Source organism: Notechis scutatus, chromosome 1 (assembly GCF_049901735.1).
Source record: "Notechis scutatus isolate UNSWTSFEM ecotype Mainland chromosome 1, rNotScu1.2, whole genome shotgun sequence".
NCBI classification, from domain to species: Eukaryota; Metazoa; Chordata; class Lepidosauria; order Squamata; family Elapidae; genus Notechis; species Notechis scutatus.
In genome coordinates, this window is record NC_142009.1 from 328,598,517 (window position 1) to 328,621,931 (window position 23,415).

Sequence of the window (23,415 nt, forward strand, 5' to 3'; positions counted from 1 at the left end):
TTTTTTTTTTAGGACTCAAGTATTAAGACCCTTCCAATAACAATTCCCGTCGATAATTCCGGAGCCAGTTCATGCCAACTTTCCACGCTGCACCTTCTGCTTAAGGATCCATTTCTCTTTATAATCACCACACCAGGGTTTCTGGCCTTTATCATCCCCCACCCAATTCCAAGGTGCATCCACAAAAACAACTTTTGTCATGATACCCGTTCTTTCTTTCTTTCTTTTTCCTCCCCCCCCCCCCCACTTCTAAAGCACCCTTTCAGACAAAACTGAATGCCAACAGACAAGGATCTAAATGCAAATTAGGATCTCCAGCAGATACTCAGACGGAGTCCCCATGATTCCATGCAGTCTGGGAAAACGGAGGGTGGAGGCAGAGATGAGAAATTGGGGCTCAACGCAATTCACTGACAAGAGATGCGGAAAGCCGCTTCTTTAACAAAAAGATTCGATTCCGACGACGCAGGGACCGACATCTACAATCGCTTCCCCCTTCTTTTTATTCAGCTTCTCCTCCCCCCTCCCCCCCCCCAATTTCCTTTCCTGGTACTTGGAAGGCAGGAGAAAATGAGGCCTCTCCCTTCATCTTATGTTCTAACTCTGCCTCTTTCTTCTCTAAAAGAGGAACTCGGTGTGGAAAACGAATTGATGCCATCGGAAAGCCGCCCAGCCTCCTGCGGCAGAAGGAGTTCCGGGAGGAGAAGCAGCAGGGACTTCCTGGGATCAGGAGATCCTATTTTCTGGGGGGGGCGGCGTGGGATCCCTCTCGGCAGGCCTTTCGGAGGCCTGACTCAGGAGTCCCCTTAAAGCCAAGCCTTGGGAAGAGTCTGTCTTCAGAGGCTCAGCTCGGCCTACCGAACTCTCTGACGGCTGGGGAACGTCTTCCAGCTCTGACTGGGCCGTGGCGGGAGAAGGTGTGTTGGTCCCAGAGGTCCCAACGGTGGGCGTTCCCTCAATCGTGACGGAGCTCACTTCCGTACGGTCACTACTAACCAAACTTTGGGTCGCAGGGTTCGAGGCGGGCTCCAGGTCCTGCAAAGTCCCTCCACTAGTCACAACGGCCAGAGTGGCCCCCGAGTCCAGAAAGGAACTGCCCAGGTTGGAGAGAAAGGAGGCTTCTGTGATGACAGCGGCTGTCTCTGCCACCCAATTCAAGTCATTCCCGAGGGAGACGCCAGCGCCGGAGGCCGGGGGGCTGTGGCCTTCCCCAGAAGCTGGGGAGCCATCTCCTGCCCCGGCTGTGCTGGCGTCCAGGTGGGGCTGCTGGTCGGCCGAACTGGTGGCCGCCACGGTTGTGTTGTTGTTGAGGTTGTCCTGGAGAGCGGTCTGGGTCCCCACCTGCTGGTTCTGGAGCAACATCTCCTGGATGCGGATCTGCTGGAGGATGGCTGGCAACTCGTAATGGTGGAAGAAGTAGATCATGGAATGCTGCCAAGGAGGGGAAGAGAGGAGCAGGAGAGGAGAAAAGCTTTAGATACCTGGGTTGAGCAAGAAAGTTCTCCCCTCTAGACACACCCCTCCCCAACCTCCCAAAATGTATAAATCAATCGCTCCTCCTCGAGCTTTAAAGAGAACCGGTGTGGTGGTTAAGGTGCTGGGCTAGAAACTGGGAGAGAAGGAGGTCTAGTCCTGCCTTAGGCAACAAAGCCAGCTAAGTGCCTTCTTAGGAGCCGTGGTGGTTGGAATGCAGGATTGCAGGAGTTCAATCCTAACAGGGCTCAAGCTTGAGCCATCTTTCCATCCTTCCAAGGTCGGTAAAATGAGGACCCCGATTGTTGGAGGCAGGAGGCTGACTCTGTTAACCGCTTAGAGAGGGCTGCAAAGCACTACAAAGCGGTATGTAAGTCTAAGTGCCATTGCTATTGCTTTGGATGATCCCTCTCTTTCAGCTCAGCCCATCTCAAAGGGCTTTTCTCGTGGGAAAATAACGGGCAGGAGCATTACATATGCCACCTTGGGGTGTTGAAAGTGAAGGTGGGATCACAGCAGTTGTGCATTATCTGCCACCCAAGTAACTTAGATGCTGTTAGGAAAGGCCAAATTCCCTACCCTGCATGAAACATTCCACTATGCCCATTTCTGCTCCAACTTTATTGAAGGCAGTTGGTGAAGACTGAGTGGGATCCGTGTCAGCAAAGCAAGATCATGAGCCTGCAATCCTAACCATCTTTCCTGAATCAGCCCCGGCCCAGCTATTCTCTTGGCCCTGCGATGATTCTCAAAATGAAAGCAGCACAGCCAGTGCAAACCACTAATTTTCTGGCTAAGATGGGGAGAATCGTTGCAGAAAATTCTCCGTCAACTACTTGCCTTGCCTTTTTGTGTCCCACAACCCAGATTTTGGTCTTTTACGAGAGTCTAGGTATTCAGGAAGACAAAATGACAGCTGGATAATTTCTGAGATTTCAAGCCTGTTATTTACAGACTTGAAAGCCAAAGGACTAGAAATTTGGCAAACAATGTCTGAAATAGCATTTTCTCAGTGAAGGCTAAATTGTAGAACGGATTCTATCTTTTGAAATCTGTCATGCTTTAGGGGTTCACACAATGCTGTACGGCCTTGTTTAGAGCCAGAAGTGTACCTGTATGAAAAGCCACGAAGTTACCAAGGCTAAACTGCTATATTGCCCATTGAAGCGATAATGGTAGGCATAGAAGGCGAAGTGGTACAAGTAGAAAAACCTGGAGAGAGACAGAAATGTAAATATGCAGGCACACTCATTTACATACAATATTTACACAATCCCTGGTGTTGTGACTCCGGGATTTGAATCTGGTCCGTTAGCAGATGTGAGCTCGAGTGAAGAGGATCTGGCACTGAGATTCGAACCTGCATTATTAAGTGATTTTGAAGGTAGCCAGGATGAGGAAGTGGACTTAGTTATGAGAGACGAACCTAATTTATTGGAGGTGTCAGAGTCCTCTCCTTCCCCCGAATCTCCCTCTCTGATTACACAGCAGCCGGTAACAGATAATCAGGAAAACGTGCGAGAGGTTTCAAGTGAGGAGGGGGACTTTGAGGGATCCTGGCTTGACGTGAGAAATAGACGGAGATTGAGACGTCAATCTCAATTGGGAAAGAAGCATCAAGCCAGTGATTAATTAATGAGACTAACACACCCCCATAGGGGATAAAAGGAAACGGATTGGCTTGAGAAATTTGCCAGAAGCAAAGTTAGAGCGAAAGTACTGTGAAGATTATCTGAGACATTGTGATTTATAGACACTTCAGGATTGCCAAACAGATTTCAGAACTACTGCTGAGGACTGGAAAAACCTCAGCCGTTATCTTTGTTGGGGTTTGTTTTTGGTTGCTTATATTTTTGGAACTTTAGTATTTTGATTGCTCACCTGTGGATACAGGTGAGACATAACACCCTGGTTTACTACCATTCTGAACACAAATGGTTGTATTTCCCCCACCCCCCACTTCGCTTCAGAGAAGTGTAAAAGTGAACAGAGAGAGAGAGAGAGAGAGAGAAACAGCCCAGTCCTATAATGAATGAGGGGTGATAACCAGGGCAGGGAAAGGGCAGGGCTGCTGCTGAGAAGGGAGACGATGCCGGAGTAGCAGAGATTTAAGGAGTCAAACTGGCCCTGGGAGGGCCGCATCAACAAAGATTGCCTCCAATCTGGGGGTGGGGAGGAATGAGCCCCACGTGTGACACTAAAAGATAAGACAATCCATCAGACAAGGTGGAGTTAGATGGACATCTAAGTGCTTCCCTGAATGGAGAATGGCCATTCTGTGACTCGTTAAATTGCTTTTCTGAAAAACCCTAAAAGACAGTTTGGTCTAGCGGTTAAGGAACCAGGCTAAAAACCATGAGTTCTAGTCCCGCCATAGGCAGAGAAAGCTGGCTGGGTGACTTTTAGCCAATCACCAGGAGACTGTGAGTTCTAGTCCTGCCTTAGGCATGAAAGCTGGCTGTTCACTTTTGGCCAATCACCAGGAGACTGTGAGTTCTAGGTCCTGCTTTAGGCATAAAGTCGGCTGAGTGATTTTGGTTTAGTCTCTTTCTCTCAACCTAGCTCACCTCATAAGATTGTTATTATGGGGAAAATAGGAGAAGGAAGGAGTTTTATGTGTATTTGTTGCCTTGAGCTATTTAAAAAATAGTAAAGGGATAACAAAATATTTTAGAAAAGCCTCCAGGTACAATAAGTTATCTATCCTGCCCGTTGTGACACCTCCAAAAATATTTACAAGCCCCCCCCCCCTCCACTCTGCCCTACTTCCCAAAGGTTGCTATCTCTGATCCAGGGAGGCCATTGGTCAGTCTCTGACTAAGTCCCGTCCCAGGTTTGTACCTCAACCAGTGCCTCTTGCTTGTGTTGGTATGGCAGCAAATTGCATCGTACTGGTCCGCCAACCACACAATGAGGATGATATAGAAGGCCGTGGTGGTGTCATTGAAGAACTCGGACATGATGGCCTCCATGCCTGTTTCAAGAGGGAAGACAAGGAAGAGAACATCAACGTGCTGCCTGCGAGATTATCACCCTCCATAAATCTCAGCCCAAATACGATGCCTTCTTGCACCCATGAAACTTCTGCCACACAGAGACTGGCTTTAAATCCACAGACTGTGCTCGGCATAACTGCAAAAAAACCTGGAAGCTCTGCATTCATCTTTAAGAAAGAAAGGCCTCCAGTCCTTCAGAAGGTATTTCTTCAATACGATGGGTTAAGACAGTTGACAAAAGGCAGGTAGGTACCGTGTTTCTCATATAATAAGGCCGGGTCTTATTTTTTTTTGAGCCCCGAAAAAATGGCTAGGCCGTCTTTTCGGGGGTGACTTAATTTCCCCCCCCCCCCTTGCATCTTCGGGCGGGTGGCAACAGCTTGGATGTTGACCTCGGCGTTGGTGGGGCACTTCGTATCGGGGTCAATGCAGGCAGCACCATATCCGGGTGTGCAACAAAAGTACTTCCTAACGGCAAGCCCCCCCCCCCACCATTCCCCCCCATTTTGCATGTTTTAATATAGGCCTTAATTTGGGGGGAGGGGCTTAATTTCATTTCATGCCTATAAAACATGCTGGGACTTCCTCTTGGGGGAGGCTGTATTGTTGGAGAAACAGGGTAGTTGAAGGATACTTCAATAGGTTGGAAAGGAGGATTTTACAGTTGTTTTTTTTAACCTTGGTGATTTGAAGTTGTGTGGACTTCAACTCCCAGACTTGTGTAGACTTCAATTCTGGCTGGGGAATTCTGAGAGTTGACGTCCACACAACTTCAAATCCCCAAGGCTGAGAAACACTGTACTATAGTAATGTGTCAAATAAATATTAAACGAATAAACAAGCAGAACCAAGGAAAGTCTTGACTGGAAAAGTGTTTGAGTTCTTTCCAATTAATAGGGGCTTCCTGCCCCTTTCCCCACCATTGCGGATCCTTTCTGGAGGTTAAAAGCGGAGGTGGTCTCCTTACCTACTAAAGCCAAGATGACGGTCAGCAAAGGAGCTGCGGGAAAGGCGATTGTCATGTTCATTTCCAGCATCTGTAACAGGTCCACTGTAAAAGGGAAAGGAGGCCAAATTCAGAAGACAGCAGTCAGGCAAGAGGTAAATTCCTTTTTCTTGGCCTATGGAAGGGGTCTGCAACCTGCGGCTCTGGAGCCACATGCGGCTCTTTCAGCCCTCTGCTGCGGCTCCCTATCGGCTGATCCTACCACTGGCTGGTCCCTCCCCTCCCCATCATTCTTCGCCTGGCCTGAGAAGGTAAGGGTGATGGCGGATGGCGGGGGATGGAGACTCCATATTCCAGAGCAGGAAGTGACTGTGTGGGAGTGAGTGACATCGAGTTGGCCACGCCCACCCAGTCACACCGGCTGTTAAAGTATTGGCTCCCAGTGTTTTCTTTTCTGTGGGAAGCGGGTCCAAATGGCTCTTTGGGTGTTTAAGGTTGCAAACCCCTGGCCTATGGGGTGACCCAGGAACCTAGCCTACAGCTAAAAGTCAAATGGGATCCCAGGTAAAAGAATTTAGAGAAACGCTGCTGGGCAGAGTAAGAAGAAATCGGGGCAAAGCCCTATTCCAAAGTACAAGGCAATTTCACGCAACAAGAACAACCGGCCATTCAGTGGTAGGGTAGAGGCCATACAGGTCAAAGCCAATGTATATTCCAGAATGCAAGGCAGTCCTTGACTTAGGACCACAATTGAGCCCAACGTTTCTGTTGCTAAGTGATACGTTTGCTCAAGTGAATTCTGCCCCATTTTTACAAACTTTCTTGCCACAAGAAGTGAGATTAAGTGGATCGCTGCAGTTGCTAAGTTAGGAACACAACTGTTAAGGGAATCTGGCTTCCGCACTGACTTTGCTTGTCAGAAGGTCGCAAAAGGGGATCGCGGGACACCGGGACACCCAGCCACCGTCATAAATATGAGTCAGTTGCCAAGCGGCTGAATTTTGATCACGTGAGTGTGAGGACGCTGCAACGATTGTAAGTGTGAAAAACAGTCAGAAGTCTTTTTTTTTGTTCAGTGCCCCCAAAGGCGCTTTTTCAGGAGGCAACTGGGCTTGTCTTGTTTTTTTTCTTTGAAGGCGTTTCACTTTTCATCCAAGAAGCTTCTTCAGCTCTGACTGGATGGTGGAAGAAGCTTCTTGGTTCAGAAGCGAAATGTCCTCAAAGGAAAAAAAACAAGACAAGCCCAGTTGCCTCTTGAAAAAGCACCTTTGGGACATCCATGACCTGGACGACCGAGAATCTTCACAGATCTTTTTTTTCAGCGTTATTGTTACTTCGTTTTTTTTTAAAAATATTTTTATTGAACATTTTTCAACATTTGTAACAGCGCTACAGCATTGAAAGTACTTGTATAGGCATGATAATTACATTACTAATCTTGACTTCTATTTTCTAGCCATTGTGCCATGCGTCCCAAACCAAATAATATTCCGAATCACCTCTACCTTTTAATTCTAGTGTAAGCCTATCCATCTCCGTGCAATCTAAAATCTTTTTTTATCGCTATCCCATCGGATGTTCTCAACCAGAAGTCCAGAATGCTATCGTAACTTCGAATGGTTACTAAATGAACTTCTGTCCTAAGTTGAGGACAACCTATACATACTTCAAGGTCTTGGAAAGCAACCTCCGATTTCTGACTTAAGAAGCCATTGCTCAGCACTGACAAGGGGGCAAAAAAAAATCTCAATTTTAGCATCTCTCCTGCTTCAGGGTTTCTCAACCGTGGCAACTTCAAGATGTGCGGACTTCAATTCCCAGCGTACCCCACACAGCCCGAATTCCCCAAATAGTCAGATGAGCTAGCCTGGGGAATGCTGGGAGTTGAAGTCCGCGCATCTTCAAGTTGCCACGGTTGAGAAACACTGTCCTACTTGACAAACAGCCCTTGACTTAAAACCTTTCGTTGAGTGATGGAAGTTACAACAGCACTGGGGGGAAAAAAGTGACTTACAATCACAATTACAATCATTGCAGCATTCCTACAATCATACAATCAAAATTCAGGCACTTGGCAAATGCCTTCAATTTTACAACAGCTGCAGCATCCCAGGGTCATGTGCACTGTCATTTGTGACCTTCCCAGCTGGCTCACAACAAGCAATGGGAGAAGATGGGAGTCACTTAACAACTGCACAATCCACTTAAGAACTGCAGTGATTTGCTTAAAACTGTGGTTTAAAAAAATGGTCATAAAATCAGGCACGAATCACGTAACAATTCCACTGCTTGGCAGTGGAAATTCTGACTCCGATTGGGGTCATCAGTCAAGGACTGTCTGCATAAGAGCCTCGGTGGCGCAGTGGTTAGAGTGCTATACTGCAGGCCACTTCTGCTGACTATCGGCTGCCTGCAATTTGGCAGTTCAAATCCCACCAGGTTCAAGGTCGACTCAGCCTTCCATCCTTCCGAGGTGGGTAAAATGAGGACACAGATTGTTGGGGGCCAGAGGCTGACTCTGTAAAACCACTTAAAGAGGCCTGTCGAGCACTATAAAGCAGCATATAAGTCTAAGTGCTACTGCTATTGCTGTAAAGGTCCGCTTATAAACATCAGCTGCAGTCTTCCTAAAGCTGCTAATGCAACCTTACTCCCTGCTAGAAAATTAAATTTCCATCACTAGAGAGGATTCCAGCCAGCTGCTATCTAATATCAGGATGCCAAAATGATGATTCATTAAAGGGTGAACAAACAACGAAATATTTCTTGGCTGCGCTGTTCAAGACTGCACATTAAAATAAATCACAGCAAGCACCATACCGGGGAGTAGTTATTTAACATGTATTAGGATGCAAATGGACCATAGCAGTGTTTAAACCAAGAACGTGCAGGTTTTCAAGGCTGATAGCTATTCTCAATCTTTGCCTGGCATGCTGAATAGCAAATGGAACGTTTTTCATTTACACTGAATTAAAATTAAATGTATCCACTGTACCTAACACTATTACTCCTGTGCTCAGAATAATCACATTAACGGCATGGAATAAATTGAAATAAGTTCCTCCTTAAACTACGGTCAAAACACTGAACCCACTCCCATAATTTGCGGCTTCTCAGTACTCTCATCATAGCAACAGCAATAGCATTTAGACTTATATACTGCTTTGTGGTGCTTTGCAACCCTCTCTGAGCAGTTTACAAAATTGGCATATTGCCCCCAACAATCTGGGTCCCCATTGGGTAGTCGGTGCTGAGTAGGGAAGGATGGAAGGCTGATTCGACCTTGAGCCCAGTCAGGATCAAACTCCTGGCAGTGAGCAGCGTCAGCCTGCAATTCTGCATTTTAACCACTTGTACCATCACGACTCACAACTCACCCTCATGCTCATTCCAAGCCCACCTGGACAGCAGGCACTGCAGAAACTCAGGGCAAGGATTTTTAAAACTTACCGATAAAAACGAAGATTTGGTGATGTGAGTAACGCAACAGCATGGAAACAGAGAGAGTCTGAAAAGAGACAGGTTGGTAAACATTAAAGCCTGAAAGCCCCAAGGCCAACCATGAAAAGCGGGAAAGCCTTCACATAGATTCTGATAGTTGAAAAGCACTCTCTGGAATGAAAATTAATTTGCCCAGAATTAAAATGAAAAACACAATTCATTTAACCATTCCAAAGTTTTGTTCTTAAAGTGTTGACAGAAATGGGCTATTGTCCTCAGAAAAACTGTCAGCCTTGCAAATTGTTCTACAACTGCTGTTCTTCCACTACTACATCTCTTTGTGACTCTCATTTCTGGAGAACGGTAACAGTAAATTTGTCTTAGGCTACTTCAATTTCTCAAACTAAAACAAACCACCTTCTTCCCCGCCAATACCATCACATCCAACTGTCTCTCTGCTCAGCTTTTATAGACACAGGTTGCTGGTCTGGCTAGGAAAGAGGTTTTAAAGGGACAGGGTACCGCCAGCCCAGGTGCTAGCCATTTTGCAGGGAACCAGTCCTCTTACATATCTGATCTAGGATTTTAACTCATATGCATTAATTTAATTATCTCAGGTAATATGTTCATTTTTACAGTATTATTGTAGTAAGTCCTAGCCAGGAAAATCTTCAGTTCTTGCACCTTTCAAGGTCATGTTTTATTTCTTTCCACATTTTTTAACAAACACTTTGGAAACTACCTTCATTATATCGCATCCGATAAAGCCCTAAACATTTCACTGGGGGTATTTTTGTTACAATCATTCTCTTCTTTCACATAATGTTGTTCTTTAGAAATTAAAACGCCTTTGTTTCCTTCTTGTTAATTTTGCATGCAGAAAGGCAGCCAAAACCTTTGATTGCTTTTATCATCTGTCATGTACAGTGTTGTGGTTGGGTTAACTGTAAGCAGGAGCCATCTGCGTAACATTTTATCTTGGATTCCTCTCCTTGCTGGTTCAGTTGCTGATAAGATCCAGAGGCTACAAAACAATCACAATTCAGCCACAAATTTCTGTTCTTAAGTGAGTTTTACCCCCTTTTACGACCTTCCTTGCCACCGTTGTTCAGTGAATCACTGCACTTGTTAAGTTAGTAACCCGGTTGTTAAGTGAATCCGGATTCCCCGTTGACATTGCTGGTCAGGTCTCAAAAGTTGATCTTAGGACCTCAGGACGCCACAACCATCATAAAAATATGAATCGCCATGGCCAAGCACCTGAATTTTGATGACGTGACCAGGGGTGCTGTAATGACTGTGAAGTGTGAAAAACAGTAAACCTTTCTCTTTTAGTGATGTTGTAACTTCGAATGGTCACTAAATGAACTGTCGTAAATCGAGGACTGCCTGTATTGAAGCCGTTGAACAGGGAACCCTTCCGCATCCCCGGCGAAGCTGCCTTGAGCTATGCTGTGGCAGGATTGCGGCCCATGAAACACAAACTAGGCTTTGGGTGTCTCCCACAAGAGGTTGAAAATTCTGGGAAACAACAACGGCCGATTCAGGCTGAGGGGAAAAAAAAAAAGGAAGAGAAGAGAAATACTCACGAAGATCACCATGATGACGAAGGCTGCAACGTAGGAAGTCCTAGCCATCCACATGCTGATGAAACGATAGTGTTCCCCAGACACCACATTGCGAAGGAAACCTGTCAGACCAGTAAGGAAAAAGTGGGAGGAGGGGAAGAGAGGGAGGAAAGATAACAACATGAGGAATGGAGGAATTCATTCGTTCATTCAACAGCGTTTCCTAAATATTTGATACGCTGGCTCTCTTAAGAAAGTCTCCACACAGCCTGGGATACTTCCGTGCGACCAGCCCACAACCAGCCAAGCTAACCGCGAACCAAAGAGAGATAAAGCCTCGCCTGAATGCAAAGCATTTGCTGCGCTGTTTTAGAGGAGTTTTATTCTCATTTGTGTATAGGACACCTACAAAGCTTCCCAAGATCCTGGGCACTTTACAATATAGGGAGTCTTCGACTTACGACTAGGCGCTTAGATTTATAACCGCTGTGTTTAACAACGGCCACAAAAAGATCATAAAATCGGTCATGTCACATGAGAACTCATTGCGGAAAAACCAACTGCTACCAACCTGCCTTCCATCGAGGACCTGTATATTGCACAAGTCAAAAAGAGGGCTGTGAAAATATCTACAGACCCCTCACATCCCGGACATAAACTGTTCCAACTCCTTCCCTCAAAAGGACGCTATAGAGCCCTGCACACAAGAACAACTAGACACAAAGACAGTTTTTCCCCAAACGTCTTCACTCTGCTAAACAAATAATTCCCTCAACACTGTCCAACTATTTACAAAGTCTGCACTACTATTACTATTAATCTTCTCATCACTCCTTATCGCCCATCCCCTCCCACTTGTGACTGTATGACAGTAACTTTGTTGCCTGTATCATTATGATTTATATGGACTGTGTGATGACCCAGGGTGGAATACAAAACAAACACAGTCACAGAAAACAGGTGAAGCCCCTTTTATTCCTTCACTTTGCTTCCAAGCTCCGAATATCTTGGACGGAAGACAAAAACACTCCCACACAAACAGTTAAGGAAAAAAGCAACACAAACCAGGCAAGATAAGGCCTGGAGGATGTCCACAGATAACACACACTGGGAAGGACGCCAAACTCAGAGAGGAACCATAAACTAGAGATATTTCCATGCTTTGTTTCCAGCGTTCACCAGTACGCAGGTCCAAATGCTTATGCAGTTGTCACAGCTGCAGCCCATGAAGAGGATCAAGGCCCTCTCCTCCCCAGTAGACCGCGTGTCTCCCTTATCCTCTCCTCCCTGTGTGCCTTAGGATGGACGGGGGATGGGCCTGGGTCCTCCTCTGACTGCTCAGCCGGCCTCTGCCCTTCCCCAGCCTCCTCCACAACCTCCGGAGTCACACTTCCACTCCGTAGGCTGTTCCTCCTCTCCCTCAGAGTCAGTCTCCACCAGGCGCATGACAGACTGTTTCCGAGTATGATTTGATTATATGGGCTGTTTCCTAGTATGATTTATTGCTTATTATGACTATCATTAAGTGTTGTACCTTATGATTCTTGACTCTTGACAAAGGTATCTTTTCTTTTATGTACATGAAAGCATTTGCACCAAAGGCAAATTCCATGTTTGTCCAATCACACTTGGCCAATAAAGAATTCTATTCTATTCTATTCTATTCTATTCTATTCTATTCTATTCTATTCTATTCTATCCTATCCTTATTCCTTATTCTATTCTATTCTATCCTTATTCCTTATTCTATTCTATTCTATTCTATTCTATTCTATTCTATTCTATTCTATTCCTTATTCCTTATTCCTTTTCTATTCTATTCTATTCTATTCTATTCTATTCTATTCTATTCTATTCTATTCTATTCTATTCTCATCAGAACTTACAAGCAAAATTGCGGGCTGACTTAACGTCATTAATTGAGGACTATCTTTAATCATAACATAAAATCCAATATAAAATCCTCTACCAATTTATCCGCAAAGAGAGGGATGTAAAAAAAACCAGCCTTATCCCTTTTTTATATGCATCCATGTCTGGTTTTCATGCAAGGTTATGACTGCCGCCTATACTTTTTTAACCCTCCAAAGAAGAGGGGTTAAATCTATTTTCCGAAGCACCAGAAGACAAGGCAAGAAACAATGGATGGAAACTAACAAAGGAGAGAAGCAACCTGGAACTAAGGAGAAACTTCCTAAAAAGTGAGGACAATTAACCAGTGGAACCGCTTGCCTCTAGAAGTTGTGGGTGCTGCATCACTGGAGGTTTTTAAGCAGATTGGACGGTCACTTGTCTGAAATGCTTTAGTTCTCCTGCTTGAGCAGGGGGCTGGATTAGAAGACCCTTCCAGCTCTATTCCAATTGATGTTAATGTCAATCCTGAAGCGAATCTGGCTGGGGCCATTTTTGAGGCTTCAGAGTTTGCCACTAGGTGGGAGGGGGAGAGAAATCATTAACTGGGGTTTTGCAGTCAAAACAAAAGTTTTTTCCTGTGGGAACCAAGGTCAGTCCGACAGGCAGCTGGGAGAGGAGGAGCAAAGTAACCAAGCAACTGGCCAGCACTTCTATTGGAGCATGTGACTGAGACTTGGGGGAAGGGGAAAACTTACATTTTTAATCAGGTAAAAAGCGTGCTAACTTTGTGCCAATATGATGTATCCAATGTTACTTGAGGAACCTACTTGCTTCGGAGTTCTGCTTTCAATGGGTGCATTACTTGGAATGCTGACAGATTCACATAACAACTGAGGCAAGAAAAGTAGCAAAATAGGGCAAAATTCACTTAACAAATGGTTCACTCAGCAACAGAAGTTTTGGGCTCAATTGTGGTAGTAAGTTGAGGGCTACCTGTACTTCAGTCAGTCAACCACCAATCACTCTCCCAAAAGGACACTCAACATTTTTTTTGACAGCCTGAAGAAGGTGCCAGGCGGAAACCTCTTGGGGTTTATATATTATATATAATTATTATATATAATTTTGCTAAATGTGCATCCACATTTGGTTCACCAACTACAAAGAGAAGTAATGAAGCTTGTTCTACCCCTGAGATTTTTCAAATGTGCCTATTTCGGCTCCTGAGATTTCCATTTTCTTTTTCAGCCATAGTGATTAGGAATTTTAAAAATGAGGTGTAAAGATGTTATTCCATTACTGAAGCCCCACAGCCATCATTTCATGGGGGGGGGTCAGGAGGTCTTCCAAAAATCACCAAAGAGTTATATTAAAGGGGCAATCTTTGAAGACTTTAAAACAAGCATCCAAAGTTTCTTCTGTTATGTTTTAGAAACAGGCTGGCAATCAAAGCAGCTCACACAACACAGCATCTGTACAATTTTCCAAACAGCCAGTCTCCAACCAATTTGAAACCTTGCCCCTCTGTCTGAAAGGGTCTGGACAATCTTCAAAACAATCCCCTCTCCAAGAGAGTGTATAATCTATTCAAGATTATTTAACAAGCACAACTCCCTATCCAAGGCAAGAAGAACTGCATTCCAGAAAGCAAAGCTAAGGCTTTCATCTCTGCAAACAATGAGTATATTATAAATAGGAAGAAGATACTCACACTCATACCCCTTAAGCAAGTGCTGGCCAGCTACCTATTATCACAGCTTTAATTGAGATTCCTGTACAGAGCAGGGAGTTAGCTGGACTCAATGGCTCCTTCCAATTCTGTGACGTTTGTCGTAAAGAAAAAAAAAAATGGCTCAGCCACAGACTGTGCAAATTAAAGTAGTGGGATATTGTTCCACAAATACACAGCCATCCCAGGGATAAAGGAGTAGTCCTTTTGATCACAATTGTGACATTAAGTTAAGGGAGTCGCACCCGATTTTGCAATTTTTGGCACGGTTGTTAAACAAATCGCAGCGGGATTGTTATGGGAATCCCAGGATAGTTAAGTGAATCTGGTTTTCCCAACTGAGTTTGCTTGCTGGAAGCTGTTTGGGAAGGTCCCAAATGATGACCATATGACCCAGGGATGCTACAACCATCATTAAATAGATGCTAATTGCCAAGCACCTGAATTTTGATCACATGACCATGGGGATGTTATGATGGTCATAAGTGTAAGAACCTATAAGTCTTTTTTTTTTCCAGTGCTCTTGTCATTAAACAAGTGGTTGTAAGTCGAGGTCTACCTTTAACTGTATCAAGACCATCTCTCACTTCAAACAGCCGAATGTCAAACATTTGCCCGCTTCTGTTTTCTGGGAGATGGCTTTCAATTTCTAGACCTGCCTGTCTCTACTGAGTGATTCAGGGTGGCTTATAATAGGGGAAAACAATGCAAAATATAATGTAAAACATGGCAACACGTGTAGCAGCCAAGAGACCACAACAATCCGAACAATATAGAGCATGTTGCAGAGGTTTTGTACTCATGCTTCGACCCACGTGCCCTTTTTCCGAACCTTTATTCTCCTCGTTTTCAGCCAAGGCTTTCACACTGGACATGAGAATGTCATCGTATCCTAAGAATTCATCCAATAAGAGGCGGCTGAACCTGTCTCCAAAGCACTGGTCCCGGGTGGGATCTGTAAGAAGAGCGACGGCGGACAAAGTTAAATTATAGCAGAAAAGACCCACAAGGCAGAATTTCACACAAAAGTCTAGCACAAGTGTTTCTCAACCACAGGAGCTTTTTCCAATGTGTAGGCTACAATTCCCAAAATTGGGAGAAAATTGTTAGAAGAAGGAAGAAGCCTCTACCTTTCAGGAAGGTGGGGTCAATTTGCAGGCTTAAATTATCTGAAATGTGTTACTTAAGACTTTCAAGGCAGACACTGCCACTAAAAATATAGGTTTAAAATACTGTAATCTTTACTGTATTATTAAATAAATCATAGTGAAGGAAAACATGAATGAGTCTTGGTCTTAAGAGAAAAGGTTTTGGATTCAAAGAGTTAAGTCTGAACAAGATAACAATGGTCAGACTTATCCAAAATGGAAACTGAATGTCAGGAAAATCAGTTTTGAAAGGAACTGGATAAGACTTTGAGCACATAGGAAATAAAATCAACTCTGATGATTGACTCTTCCCTGGGTCCTAGAAAGACTGATATTCATACTAACTGGAAATGATTTTATCTTCTCTTCTTTCCTTGGGAAAACTCTTATGACTAAAAGCCTGCAGCAAATTCTGCCTTTGCTATTTAACCACAAGGATTAACTAATCAACTAACTAGCTAACTAACTAACCATTGCCTCAAATGTTTCTGGTGGGCCTGCTGAGAACTTTAAAAGTTGTGGATCCCAGGCGGATAATTGGGGAGACACTTCAAAACAAAATAAAGCATATTTCTTATTTGTTAAGGACATTTATGGAATCGCTTGGAGCCTAGAGATATTCCAAATATGATGCTGGAGGCTGGTGCTGTGTTTAGTAGTATGTCAGTTTTCTGTTTTTTAAGGAAAAAGAACATTTTGATAAAATATTGGCTAGGATAAGGAGACTGATGGCTACCGCAGGTGTTATGTTGGGGAGGGGCATTCCTGGGTACCACGTTGGGGAACCCCGTGGCTAAAGAAGAAAATGTTGGCCTCCTCCATTCTGCAGCCTGGTGGGCCTCATGTGCCATAGAATCAGGATTCCCATTTTCTATTTTTAATTTGGGCTTCCTCTTAGGAGATCAAATATCCATGAGCTGTTTTAGCTGTATGGAGACAGTTGTATGGAAATTCACAATTTCTCTATAAGTTTGGGAGCCATGAAATGCAACAAACGAGCCTGTTTAGAGATAATGGGTGAAAACTTAATTGTAAAAGGGATTCTGCAAAGGTACATAAGGTAGTATTGTTATATTACAAATAGAAACCATTTTAGAAAATATGATTAAAATGATGGATAAAATATTTATCATAATCTAGTGGAATGTTTGTTAATAAATAAATGAAATAAAGTGAATGAGAGAATTAAATTAGGAAAGGATGGGAACATTTTAATTATTAAAATGGCTTTGCAGGCCAAAAACTAGCCCCGTTTCATCACTTCCTGTTTTTCCGAAAATACCGGAAGTGATGAAATGGGGCTAGTTTTCGGCCTGCAAAGCTTGCAGAAGCCTTCCTCAAGCCTCTGGGAGGCTGAAAAAGGCCTCAAACTGGCCGAAAATCAGCTGTGAGGCGCAGTGCAAGTAAGGGGGCGACAGGGAATGGGTGGGTGGGTATTGTGCACGCATGCATAGGGGGCATAGGCGCACATTGCCTTCTGGGTGCTGGCACGAGCACGAGCGCACAATTTTTGGCACAGGAGCCCAAAAAGGTTAGCCACCATTGTCCTTGGGGCTCTGTTTTAACTGGCAGAGGCACCACAGGTCAGTCCTTCTCTGTCCCCAGGGTGGTCCTACAGGCCAGATCTAAGCACCCTGTGGGCCAGATTCCCCCGGCCTTGAGTTTGACACCCCTGATCTACAGCAACATCCAAAGAAAACCCGAAACAGAATATTATACTGTGGCAGTCTGATTATTAGTTTGATAACTCTTCTATCTTAGTTTCCAAACTTATGAGTTCTTAATAGAATAACAGAATTGGAAGGGACCTTGGAGGTCTTCTACTCCAATCTCCTACTCAGGCAAAAAACCCTATCAATGTTTCTCAAACTTGGCAACTTGAAGATGGGTGGATTTCAGCTCCCAGAATTCCCCAGCCTTCAACTTCTGGGAGTTGAAGTCCACCCATCCTCAAACAAACACTGCCCTATACCACTTCAGAAAAATCTCTTCTTAAAAACCACCAGGGTTGGAGCACCCACAACTTCTGGAGGCTTAGCAATGGTTAAGAATGGAATGGTAAAATAGACATTTACCCAGAGTCACCACCATGACAGGAATGCTCAGACGTTGACGGGTGCTTTGGGATAATCGGAGGAATCCGTACTCAAAGGAATATTCCACAATGTATTCTTCCTGCGGCCACACTACCAATCCAGTCAAAAAGAAGCGTTTTAGAAGGCGAGGATAGAAGAAATAAAGACGCAGTTTAGAAATATTCAAATGAAATATTCAAATGAAAATAAAAATCAGAGCAGGCATTGTGATGTCAAAATGATTGCATGGACAAGCAGCATTTTTTTAAAAAAAAAAAAACCTGCATTCTTTGTGTTTTATTGATTGATTTCTGTGCTTTGGTGTGCACATTTGAAAAAGTAAGCCCACTTCAATGGTGTTTTTTTTCTGAACAGGACAGTGGGGTATAAATATAGTAAATAAGTAATCAATTGGGGTTTTGAAAAATCCTGGTTTACTATAAACTGTGTACATAAGCTAATTTTGCAGTATTGGGCTCCTTCTGAAGGCTCAGGTTATTATTGGCCGGTCTCAAGTCCTCACCCCATAGCTATACTGGACAAGATCTCTGAATAGCTACTCCGGCATGGCAAATTTGCTGAAAGCTGTAGTCCAGGCATTTTGGGAGATCCAATGGTGGGAAAGTCAAGGCAAAACTAACCAAGATTCTGACTTTTTGTGCCCTTACTAAGTAGGAACGCAAACTGGGATTTGCACGAATTTCAGGTAAGTTTCAGAAACAAGGAGCCAGAACTTTTCAGACCAGGTAAGAATGTAAACTTCTGATTTCAGGTGTGACTGGTCTTAACAAAAAGAGTGAAACACGAGTATAAGAATATAAGAATAGTCCTGCTGGATCAGGCTACAAGCCCTTCCACTCTGTCACCCAACAGCATTTGAGACTCTCCCAAGCCTATACTGGGAAGCAATACCCCCTTTCAACCACCTGTATACAGGCAGTCCTTGACTTGCGACCACAATTAAGCCCAGAATTTATGTTGCTGAGACATTTATTAAGTGAGTTTTGCCCCATTCTACGCCCTTTCTTGTCACAGTTGTTAAGTGAATCATTGCAGTTATTAAGTTAGTAACATGGTTGTTAAGTGGAACTGGCTTCCCCATTGACTTTACTTGTCAAAAGGTCACAAAAGAGGATCCCATGACCCCAGGACACTGCAACAGTCATAAATATGAGTCAGTTGCCAAGTGTCTGAATTTTGATCCTATGACCATGGGGATGCGGCGATGTTCGTAAGATTGAAGAGTGAGGCACAGCATTTTATTTCATCCCTCAAATTCTTATTTAAGGTGCACAACAAGGATGTTTCGGCATAACGGACGGAGAAGAAAAGTCCCTATAAAGAAAAGTTTGTATCCTGCCTCTCCACCCTGAGTGCTCTCAGGATACTAATAAATGGATCCCAGACACAAATGACCCCCAAATGTTGCTTTCCTATCCAAAGTGACGCCATTTTCTCTATTGCGATACTGTTCTGCCTTCCATACACGCCCCTCCATCAACAAATGCAACAGAAGAGGTTCCGCATCACGTAGATCCAACAGGCAGTCACAAGCCGAGGAGTTTCCTCTGGCAAGTCCACTACTTCCCCAAGGACATTAGCCCACATGCCAGTTTAGAAATCAAGTTAAAATCTTTGGGGGGAGGGAAGCATAGAGTGAGTGGTGGATGGATGCCAAACGCATGCCAAAAGGAAAAAAAAAAGTGACCGATGAAAGGGAGAGAATGGGAGGGGAAAATAAAAGGTGATGTACAGGTGGAATAAGATGGGAAGTTAAGAACAACGTATCTTTACCTGCTTTGGCTAGCATCTCAAATTCGGACACAGTCTCGCTGAGAGGCTGCATACCTTTAGAGGCTGGCTCGCTGCCGAAGGAGAATTCTTGGCTTTCGTTGGGGGACAAAACATGGGCATTACTCAGCCGAGTTGCCTTGTGGAAGATCTTGGGTTCAATATCCAGATCAAACTATCAAAAGAAGGAAGAGAAAAGAAAAACATACAGAGGAATTGATGAGGGCATAAAGAGCAACATCACGTCTGATGTCTTCAACAACAGAGGAAGTTATAACTCCTCTGTCCCCAACCCCAATTTATTTACTTATTAAAATGTTTTAACCAATCACAGCTCAACTGATCTCTGGGCAGCTTACAATACTGGCAGTCCTCGTTTAGCAACTGCCACAGATAGTGGCCGTTTGCAAATGGGACAGTAATAAATGGCAATAAACGATTCATTTTCCGCCCAATGCCTAGGTTGACCGCAATGTCAGCATGAAACTGATTAGAGTCTGGTCAGTTTCAGGCAGAAGTTACCAGCAGTTACAGTTCTAATCAGCTACGTTAGTTCACACAGGTGAGTTTGTGAACTTTAGTTGTGCAGAAATAAGCAGCTCAGGAAGAGATAGATTGTTTAAGTAATCCTTCTGACCTGTCCAAGGGCAAAAAAAAAGGAGAAAAAAGGGTCAGGCATATGACACTGTCTGAGAGAACTTTATTTGAAGAAAACGGCAGCAGACAGTGATGTTCACAGCCTCTCTCTTACTTTTTTACTTAGCAAACATTTCACTTATTGACTGAGTCATCAAAACAAAGACTATTTGTAAAACAGAGTAAAATAGTGTAAAATCAAATGCAGGTAGTCCTTGACATACAACCACAATTACGACCAAAATTTTTGTTGCTAAGTGAGACATTTGTCAAGTGAATTTTGTCCCATTTTACGACCTTTCTTGCCACAGTTTTTAACTGAATCACTGCAGTTGTTAAATTAGTAACTTGGTTGTTAAATAAATCTGGCTTTCCTATTGGCTTATCAGAACGTTGCAAAACATAATGACATAGCTCCAGGACACTGCAATGGTCATAGATGTGAACCGGTTGCTAAGCATCCAAATTTTGATCATGTGACCCTGGGGATGCTGCAGTGGTTGAAAGTGTGAAAATGGTCATAAGTAACTTTTTTCAGTGCCATTGTAACTTCGAATGAACTATTGTCAGTTGAGGAATGCTCATACAGTGGTACCTTGCTATCATACTCAACTACTTTGAAATTCACTGAATTTGGTGCTCAACACATTTCGACGCAAAAATTTTGCCCCAGTACTCATTGTGTGTTTGATACTCAACATACAAGCTAGAACGTGTCAGTGTTGGCTGCTGTTGACTCACTCACTATATTATTCCTTAAGGGAAAAATCTGTGTGCTACTCATCATGCCTCCTGGAACCAATTAATGATGAGTACCAAGGTACCACTATAAAATGCAAAATAGAAACACCACATAAACTATGCATTATTCAGAAAAGGGAAAGGTATTGCAGTGGACATAAATCTACCATTTTGATCATAAACATTCACACTGCACTATTTTATTGCTGGTTGTCATTTAATAATACCGCACTTGTTTTTAATCTCTTCTCTCGAGTCCTGTTGGAAGGAATATATTGGAATTATATGAAGAAATGGAAATGAACTTAAAAAGTAGAGGTCAGATAGTATCTTAAAGGAACATACTAATGTATACTGATTGTGGAGATCTTGCAATAAGCCAGAAGAAGGAAGACAACAACCACAATGAAAAGCAGACAGGTAACTTTATGTCACAAACTACAAGTTGCAGACACAGACATAATAAGCAGCTTAAGTGAACTACAAAGGTGGGAAAGCAGGGGGGAAAAAAGGTTAGTTAAGCATCAGTGTTGTGGACTTGTGGACTTCAAAAAGGTTAGTTAAGCATCAACAACAGAAATCAGTGTTGTGGACTTGTGGACTTCAACTCCCAGATTTCCCCCTGGCTGGGGAATTCTGCTTAATAATAATACCAGCAAACAACATCTGTCTATCCCACATCCCTGGGAAAGACTCGATAGGTAGATAAAAATGACAAATCCAGTCTAAACAACTAGCTGATTATGTAACCAACCATAATAAATTAAATTTATATCCTACAGATGACTCCGATTACCCAAGAGGCTGAGTTATGCTTTTCAGTACCAGAATACGGTTGAGTCTGAAGCATTAACTTAGCATAATGGAGCGGGAAGTGGGGGGAGTTGTAATGCATCTACACATAATCAAAAACGGGAAAAGTGGACTCTGACGTTTTCCTCACCCTATAAATCAACGAGAAGGTTCAAGACAAATGAAAAGCAAATTAATTATCCATATAATTTTCATATAAATCAGAAATGTGTGTCTTCCCGCTCCTCAAATCTCACCGGATGTAATCATCTATGTAATATGTGTCTTGAAGTTTTACTTAAGTTCATGTGTAACCCAATTATGTAAATTAAAGAGAATTGGCATATATTTCTTCCCCTGCATAATTCAACACCCTGTTTAAACCAGCTTCCGAGATTTAGCTTAATTCAGCAAATTCTCTGGTTTACAGGTTGAATAGGGATTAACAAATCAATTAGAGGTACCTACCAGTATCAATAATCATACAAAGGAGAAACGTATACACCTCTTTTAAGCTAAGTTTCTATTGTTCTTTGTGTGTTCTGCAGCTTTTTTGTATTTTATGGGTAGGAGGAGATCGTATTACGAACCATCTTCCCATCAGGGAAGGTAGATTTGTGCTTGCAAACCCAAATTAGCTGCAGGACATGGTGACAGTTAAAGACATCACAAAGTTCAACTTCTGGGAGTGCATGGTAAATGAACTAGCATGTCTCCAAATGGTCAGAGACAATGACCGTGGCGAAGAGCTATAGGTAGACTGGTTCTACAAAACTTCTCCAGATAAGGAGAGGATGGGAAGTGACCCTCCTGTGGTTCGAATGGCTACTCTTCGCAGACCGCAGGATGGCGGTTTCCCATAGGTTTGAGCTCGGGGAGAAAAAGGCAACTCACAACAGCTCACAACTGTGATGGAGCCTGTTAAAGGACATCAGGTTCATTCATTTTCAAATCACTTTCAGACATTGGCTATTTAACACTTTAGGCAGGGCCGCTGGCTTGCTGGCCGCCGGACTCCCGGTCCGTGAACAAGTCCTACCGGTGAGCCGCTTTTTTTGATGAAAAAGCTCACCGTGAGCTTTTCCGGAGAAAGCTCACCCGTGGCGCGCATCTTTTGATCAAAAAGATGGCTTCGGTGAGCTTGGTGAGCTTTTCATCAAAGCCATTTCTACCTGGAAAGCTCATGGCGTGATGCCGGTCCGCTTTCTGATGAAAGCGCCCGCTGATGTCACCGGGCACTTTTCATCAAAAAAGGTTGGCGATCACTGTGTTAATGCGACATCAGGTTCATTCATTTCAAATCACTTTGGGGACATTGGCATAAGAAAGGTTATCACTTTAGGGCTATTAGAGAACTTCAGAGCCAACAAATTTGAAAAGCTTCCACTCTTGAACAAAAGAAGAATCAACCGTAAGCTTAAGAATTTAAAGAACTGGAGTATATGGCAAAAACTGAGTAAGACTTTGATCCAAGAAATGAATTAAGGGTCCAGATAAATTTGAAACATTCAGACCTTAATAATGAGTTATGGAAATTTAGTATTACAATCAAAAAAAATTTTAAAACATTATTGAAAAAATAAAACCACCAGAGAGTTTATTTATTGAAAAACCAAGAGAAGCAAGTACAGAAAACTCCTCACGGTGTTTATGAGCTTATGATGCAAGCAGCTGAGAAGCCCTGTTTAGAGAGGACATTAAATGCTCAGTCTTAGCCAATGTCAGGATGTGCAGTTTCTGAGACCGTCCCTAACTCCAGAGCCAAAATACTGGAAACGTCATTTTTTTTAAAGGACAGATAAATTGCTGGGCCATTTTAGGGGCCACCTTCCTTGTGACCCATGTCCAGAAAGTAGCATCACTGCCAGGCACTCAACTCAATGTCAAAGATTCAAAGGTCTCCAACAGCATTTCACTCAGAGCTAATCAGCACCTCATTCCCAACCTGATTTCCTATTTTGTGTCCTCTGACTGCCACTGACTTGCTTCATAGTTTGCAAAAAGCCATCACTTTCCTAAGCATCAAACGGATGCGGTGCAGTTCCCCTGACTGCAGACTGATGAGGAGAGAACCTCTAATTAGACCAGGGGTGTCCAACCTTGGCAACTTTAAGACTTGTGGACTTCAACTCCCAGAGTTCCTCAGCCAGCAAAGCTGGCTGAGGAACTCTGGGAGTTGAAGTCCACAAGTCTTAAAGTTGCCAAGGTTGGACACCTGAATTAGA

At 43.5% G+C, this 23,415-nt stretch overlaps 1 protein-coding gene across 2 annotated transcripts in view; it reads right to left on the reverse strand.

Moving 5' to 3' along the window:
- Positions 1 to 209: 209 nt before the first annotated feature.
- Positions 210 to 23,415, reverse strand: part of TMEM259 (transmembrane protein 259) — a 30,200-nt gene continuing 6,994 nt past the window's right edge. Inside the window, exons 3-11 of one of the 2 annotated variants that reach the window (XM_026683157.2) lie at positions 19,025 to 19,196; positions 17,231 to 17,341; positions 14,840 to 14,962; positions 10,446 to 10,546; positions 8,866 to 8,923; positions 5,437 to 5,520; positions 4,315 to 4,447; positions 2,586 to 2,685; positions 210 to 1,431 (exon numbers count right to left, since the gene is read on the reverse strand). In XM_026683157.2, the coding sequence (XP_026538942.2) occupies positions 727 to 1,431; positions 2,586 to 2,685; positions 4,315 to 4,447; positions 5,437 to 5,520; positions 8,866 to 8,923; positions 10,446 to 10,546; positions 14,840 to 14,962; positions 17,231 to 17,341; positions 19,025 to 19,196 (1,587 nt within the window). In that variant the 3' untranslated portion in view covers positions 210 to 726. The remainder of the gene's footprint in view (positions 1,432 to 2,585; positions 2,686 to 4,314; positions 4,448 to 5,436; positions 5,521 to 8,865; positions 8,924 to 10,445; positions 10,547 to 14,839; positions 14,963 to 17,230; positions 17,342 to 19,024; positions 19,197 to 23,415) is intronic. The other variant, XM_026683161.2, reaches the window with a different exon arrangement.